This window comes from Juglans regia, chromosome 9, assembly GCF_001411555.2.
Source record: "Juglans regia cultivar Chandler chromosome 9, Walnut 2.0, whole genome shotgun sequence".
NCBI classification, from domain to species: Eukaryota; Viridiplantae; Streptophyta; class Magnoliopsida; order Fagales; family Juglandaceae; genus Juglans; species Juglans regia.
The window spans coordinates 2,955,427-2,962,488 of record NC_049909.1 but is presented as its reverse complement, the minus strand read 5'-3'; the positions used below and the strand labels follow the sequence as shown (position 1 = coordinate 2,962,488).

At 35.9% G+C, this 7,062-nt stretch overlaps 1 protein-coding gene across 1 annotated transcript; it reads right to left on the bottom strand.

Moving 5' to 3' along the window:
• Positions 1–5,373: 5,373 nt before the first annotated feature.
• Positions 5,374–6,003, bottom strand: LOC109011471. Its single transcript, XM_018992699.1, has one exon. The coding sequence runs from the start codon at positions 6,001–6,003 to the stop codon at positions 5,374–5,376; it is 630 nt and encodes a 209-aa protein (XP_018848244.1).
• Between the last annotated feature and the right edge of the window lie 1,059 nt (positions 6,004–7,062).

Sequence of the window (7,062 nt, the reverse complement as noted above, 5' to 3'; positions counted from 1 at the left end):
AGATTTAGCCCAGGAGGATCATGTCGAGGAAAAAAGACCAGTCCGGCCCAAAGAGTAGCTATGGAGGCCTTTGAGGTAAGCGATGAATTGATGACAGTGGACAATAGTGCTTGGGATGAAGTGATAGTGACTTATGGATATTACTATTAAAGAATGTTTTTATTTGTATACATCTTTGGTACATTTAGTAATAGTCTCTAACTAGTCCCTTTACATATTCCGTTGCGATTTATTACGCCTAATGTGTACTTATAGTATGAACACACTCTTTCCCTATGGCATCGCAGTTCCTCACTAGGTAAGTTACCAAGGGTTAAGGGCACCATATGCACTACAGTTGGATTAGCATCTGTAGCGAAGGTATTTCAGTCAAACATGGCATTTATAAATGGACATTTCGGTCCAAGTCATCCTACTGGGTAAGGTATAAACTCATCTGTTATTAGAAAATAGAGATAGGGAGATAAAAACCTAATTTTTTGCTTCAATAATATGGATACCTAGTTTGTTCAATCCTATTGCAAAGAATAAGGGCTCATTTGGATACAGAGGTGAGATGAAACCATCTCATCTTATTTAATTTCAGCTAATAATCTCATTACTATTCACAAACCATCTCAACTCATTTCATCTCATCTCACTATCCAAAAGAGCAAAAAGAATATAGAGTTCAATATTAAAATAGTTCATGTGGTTTGGCTTTTAGATTGATTACTACACGACTTTTAAAAATGAATTTTTTCCATCATTATATTCTCAAGTTGGATTGTTTGATCTTTTATAGATTAGCACCAATAAAAACACACCAATAAGCTACATTAGCACCAATAAAAATGTGCCATTTAACATAAAAAACAAGAATTAAAAAAATCAAATTTCTTTTGTTTTAAGAAAAGAAAAAAAAAAAGGGATGGGGAGGGGAAGGTCCCCTCTCAATCTGTTTTTCAAAAAAAAAAAAAGATTATTATTTAGCTTTTTTCATTTTTTGATTCTTTTATTTTATTTTTAAAATTTTTTATTTTTTACAACATGTATCACATTTTTGTTAGTGCTTATGTGGCTAGTAAGCCACATGGTAGGGTTCTTCTAGTAGGTCTAATGAATTTATAATAAAAGGGTTGAAACGATTGAAATTCAAAGTATAAAAATTACAAAGTTTTTTGTAAAAAGAATTAGGGAGTAATCTCAATGTTTTAAATTTCGTTTTGGTGATTATTTTGGTTTAAGTACTGGAACCGAATATTTTGGTACAGTGTGCTCCGATGTACTGTTTCAGGATTAGATATATATATATATATATGTATGTATTTATGTGTGTGTGTGTCTCTATAAGAGTTGATTATTTTTAAAATGTATATATGGTAAAAACATTAAAAAAAAGTAGAGATATTGGTGTCAAAATTTAATATTAAAAAAATCACAAACTTAAGTTGAGACTAGAGGTAACAATGTGTCACGATCCATGAACCCAATATGAATACGACACAAAATTAATGGGTTTGTGTTTGATATAAATGAGTTTGGGTTAAAATGGGTTGACTCATTCAGACATGATTAATAAATGGGTCAACCCGCTATATCTTGTTTAAATTTTATTTTAAAATTACATTTTGATTATTATTAGGTTATAATATTAGTATTTCTCAATATGTTATGTTTTTATTGTTGGGTTGTAATATTTGTATTTCACAATACGTAAAATACGCAGCAGTGAGGTAAATCATGTTCGCGTGTTAAGTTGTTGACATTATTTTATATGGGTCAATCCGAACACGACTTGTAACGCCCTGACCACGAGAGTCAGAAGAGTTAATTCATATCACCTAAAAATCATTTCCAAATAATACTTTTAAAATAAACCAGAGTCTCCATAACATATTAACCTATTCGTTCAACACAAATATCCATGTTCCTACATAAGGGCACATCAGTGGTGTCTCATTGATATACATAAACTTTTTCACAAAGACTAGAAATATTCATTACTCAACATACCAAAGTCACATAAAATATCAACGCTACCAAAAGACACTCCACAAGTCATTGTACCCTAAGGCACTTAGTCTTCTATGATCCACAAAACTTGCAAGTACTCCCTATTCCTGATTCTCAATTGTTGCATCAAAATTATCTGAAACACATTATGGAGATAAGGGGTGAGTTATCAACAACTCAGTAAACAGAGAACATATACTAGTATGCAAATATGAGCATTTACAGATTTCAGAATGTAGAACAAAACACTTTATTTTCAGAATGCAGAGTCAGAATATGTTATTAAAAATATCAGAGCAAAAGTTCAAAAATATTCTTATTCAAATTCTTTTGGCATAGCATAACTGACCGCCATCATACCAGAGCATCATATCGCATCAGAGGCCATGTTTAACCCTCGTGGTAGGATTGTGCAAACCCCGGTAGCTAACCGAGCAGAAACAGAATGTGAATCTTCTCCTTATTTATTCTCGGAGCCCCGAGTGTGCACACAGGAAAGACCACCAGAAAACCACTTTGTTTCCAAAGTGGGTGCACAAAAAATAGAACAGTTGGTACCAACCCAAACAGAAGCCACTATTAACACCCGTGGTAGGTCAAATAGGTCACCATCCACAAACCACATCCCGATTCAGAATGTCATGCCAAAAGTTTTCAGAAATCACATCATATCAGAATACGGAACACCTTCAAAACAGAACAGAGTTTTCAGAAAGCATATCATATCAGAGTACAGACCATCTTCAGAATAGAACAGAGTTTTCAGAAATCATATCATATCAGATTACAGACCATCTTCAGAACAGAACAGAGTTTTCAGAAATCATAAAATATCATTTTATGCACAAACTTTCATATTCGCTCTCTTTTTCAGAGTTTAGAAGCAAAATGCAAAATAGCTCATGTCTACACCAGTCATGCCAGAAAATACTTTATTCTTAAATAGAATCTCATGAGTAATGCAGAACAAATAACTGAGGTAGTTCAAATATATTTTCATAACAAAACATGTTTATTTTCAAAAATCAACCTCAGTCCATTTTATTTTTATACAAATCTAGCATAGGAACCCCGCTTACCTGGACTTCTTAGCTTTTTCTTTTCAAAAATTTTCTCAACAAAGTCGAACAAGCTTAATCGTCACCTATAAAATAATCACGTAGATTTTCATAAATTTCTATTCAATCTCGTATTTCGATATTTAAACCTAAAATGCTAAAAGAACCTATTTTAAATCCTCAAAACCTAAAATTCTCATAATTCTTAAAATACCATCATTTTCTAAAACTATCAATATCCACTTAGTCGAATTCGCACCGAATAAGAAATTTAAATCAAACAAGTATTAAAATAATTACAAAACTCAATAAATGATTATTAAAATATTATTTATACAAAAATAATTATTTTATGAGACTTCAAACAAAACCCATTTAAACATAAATCCAAAAATATCACTCATCCGAAAACATATATCTAGTACATACACTAAGGGTAAACTGATAATAGTACTCATTTATTAGTTAACAATTTACATATATATATACATATATATATATATATATATATAACTTATGAGAGAAAACTAGCAGTGAACGGAAACAGAAACACAAATAACAGAAGTAACAACGACAGGGCTTACACCAGGAGAAGTTAGGGGCCACGTGCAACGGCTGGGCTGGAAATACCGTGGTGGCACGGCTGTTGAGCTGGGGCGGGTGTGTGGTGGCAAAGCTGCCTACGCTGGGCGGCAAAAGCGAGAGAGAGGCAAAGAGAGATGAGCGGGAGGGAGTGCGAGAGAGAGCGGAGAGAAAGGAGAGGGTAACCGAGAGGGGTACTCACCGTGAGGGGGTTGTTATCGGCTGAGGTGGCCTGAGGATGTCCGACGACCCTTTTCCTTGCGAGTGGCGACGGCTTGGAGTGGTTGGTGCGGTGTGGTGCAGTGCAGTGGTTTGGTGGATGGATCTCTGTTTCGGGTGGCTAAAAATAGGGGAGTTTCGTTGCTTACAGAGGTGGTTTTTACATGGAGAGGGTGGTGGCGCACGGCTTGGGTGATGGACTATGAGAGGCGGAGGAACCGGCGCGAACTGTGTTTGGTGGAGTTACGACTCATGGACTGGCTTTGGGTGTGGCGATTTACTGGATGCAAACCGAGCTCTTCGGTTGGTGTTTTATGAGAAGGTGGTTCTTCAGTGGCTGGCTGTGGTCTGTACTGAGGTTGGGGGTGGAAGCTTAGATGAGTTTAAATGGCTGAAAGCATGAAGAGAGGGCAGCGGCGCTGAGGATGCTTAACACATATATATATAAGATATATAAATAGTAATGAGATAAGAAACCTAGAGGAGAGGATGGGAACACTGCATGAAAAAGGAAAATGGACAAACTGAGCGATGGTGTCTGGAAAACAATTCCACGGACCGGTTTCTTACGTCTAAAAAGAAAAGAAAAGAAGATAAAATAAAATAACATAACATAACATAAAGTAAAAAAATAGAAAAATAAAATATATACTTAGGACCACGTCTTGGACCCTTAACGAGATTATTGCATGGCTTTTATCTAAAGTTTTGGATCTCTACTCAACCTAAAATAAATACACTTATCCCATAAATTTTCTGATAAACATCCACTTGATCCATTAAAGACTTTAAAACCTAATTATCAACCTATTAAAAAAATTTTATACCACCAAAAATATCTTAGGCCCAAACTCTCTTCTAAAAAAATTTTACTCGTAATCCCGAACGATTTTTTTTTTTTTTATAAACCCAAAACATTCTATAAAGTAGTTTGGCTGGACTGGGTGTTACATCCTTCCTCCCTTAAAAAAATTTTGTCCTCAAAATTTGCTGCACTCAAAATCACATCTAGTACACCAATCCTTCATATTTTCAACAATCCTTACGTTCTGATAATCCTCAACTCAGCAATCTCTAAAATCCAAGTGTCGATTTCAAACGTGACCTCAGGTCCAAACCTAACAGTATGAGTTTTTAGTCATAGATTTGCAAGCCCCAAAATAATAACTAAAAGAGAACTAAGCTTCACCAACAACTAACCTCACAACTAACTAAAAGAGAACTCACAAAATAATCTTTAGAACCTCCGTGGAATAATATAATCAAAGTTCCAAACTTAAGTCTAAGCAACTTCAGTTCACAAAATTCTGGAATCCAAAGAAAAATCTACTTTCAACCATACTTTTCCTAAACTTCTCGCTTTCGAAACAAAAACTAACCCATCGAACACCTAAAGCTAAAGGAGTCTCATAGATATAAAATATTGTGTCTAAAACCCTTTGCAAATCTCTTCAACCAAACTTCAATATTCTAAACTATACTACTAGAAACGTTCCATGCGAGCAAGATTAATCCCAACTCAGCTAAGACATAAAGCTTTCAAGGAGAAAAAAAAGAGTGAGGTACCTGTGATTGCATTGTTGTCGTCCTCCGCACCTTCAGATGTCAATGCAAACACTCGGGCTGGTCCCATTCTACATTGATTATTTCCTTGACTTGTTTGTTGGGAAACTGGAGGTGGGCTAGGCTTCCTGTTATCCGACAGAAGCAAAGGACAATCCTTGATAAAATGTCTGGACTTTCCAAATCGAAAACACGTCCTTATTTCTTTCCTGCACTCTCCCATGTGTGCATTATTACAAAAATTGCAGAGGTTATTCGATTGAAATCCTTGCATTCGCTTTTGACCTGAGTTGCTCCCTTCATTTCTCTTCTTCCCTGGCCCTTGTTCCATACTCGAGGATCCTTGTGGAGTAGTTCTCTTTCTTGTTTCTTGCAATTCCACACCCCTCTTAATATTTTGTTCTACTAAAATTGCCTTGTGCACTAACTCCGAAAAACTCTGAATCTGCAAGACCATTACCTGTTCATATATTTGGTAATTCAGGCCTTCTTCAAACTTCCTGGCCTTCTTCTCTTCATTCGGGATCAAATATGGGGCGAAGCATGATAACTCTGCAAATTTTGCAGCATACTGGCATACTGTCATGGTCCCTTGCACCAAGTTAGCAAACTCTCGGGCTCTAGCCCAAATCCAAATTAAAATTCAATATTACAACCCAAACAATAAAAACAGCTAAATTAAAATTCCAACAATATCAAATATGAGCATAGGTTCAAAATTACAATCCAAACAATAAAAATCTAAACATATTGTAATAATATTAATGTTACAATCTCAATAATAATAAAAACAAATCTAAACATTTTTAGAACTTGAAGAAGGAAGTGAAGCATGCTCATTACTTTTATTGATATCTAGCTCCATAACATTTTCAATTAGCTCTCACAATTTCATTTCTTGAGTTTCTATTAAAAAATGCATCAATTAAGTTTAATGTCAAATAAAATTATTGTATTGAAAGTCAATTATTTAATGAAATAAAAATAACATTACCTTGCTTGCCATATAACCAATCTCTTGTGCTATCAGTTGCTCACCAAAATCACACAACCTTCCAACACCATCATAACCATCATAGATTTACAACTATCATAACTTTCTAATGCCATCACAACCATCATAGCCAACAAAGATTTATAACCATCACAACCTTCTAATGCCATCACAACCATCACAGATTCATAGACATCACAACCTTCCAATGCCATCATAATAATCACGAATTCACAACCATCACAACCATGACCAATCAATTGCAAACTACAAACATGACCTTAATCAATTGCAAACTACCAACTACAAGTCTACAAAGGGTTTAAAAATTTACCCTTGGCACTTGGCAGGGACAGTAGAGAGGCAGTGAGGGGTAGCCGATAGAGCAAAGAGAAGCAGACCGAGAGGGGGGTAGCCAACGTGAGAGACGTGAGACTGAGATTTTATAGGGAAGGAGACTGAGAGAGGTGGGAGTGGGGGCAGCATGTGAGAGTAGGTTGAGAGACTCGAGAGTGATGTGCGAGACTCAGATGTGGGTAGTGGGAATGGGGGTGGCGTGCGAGAGCAGGCTGAGAGACTAAGGTGCAACTGTGCCAAGCTGGGAGGGGGCAGCGTGAGGTGGCAATGGGGGTAGCATCAACATGAGAGAGA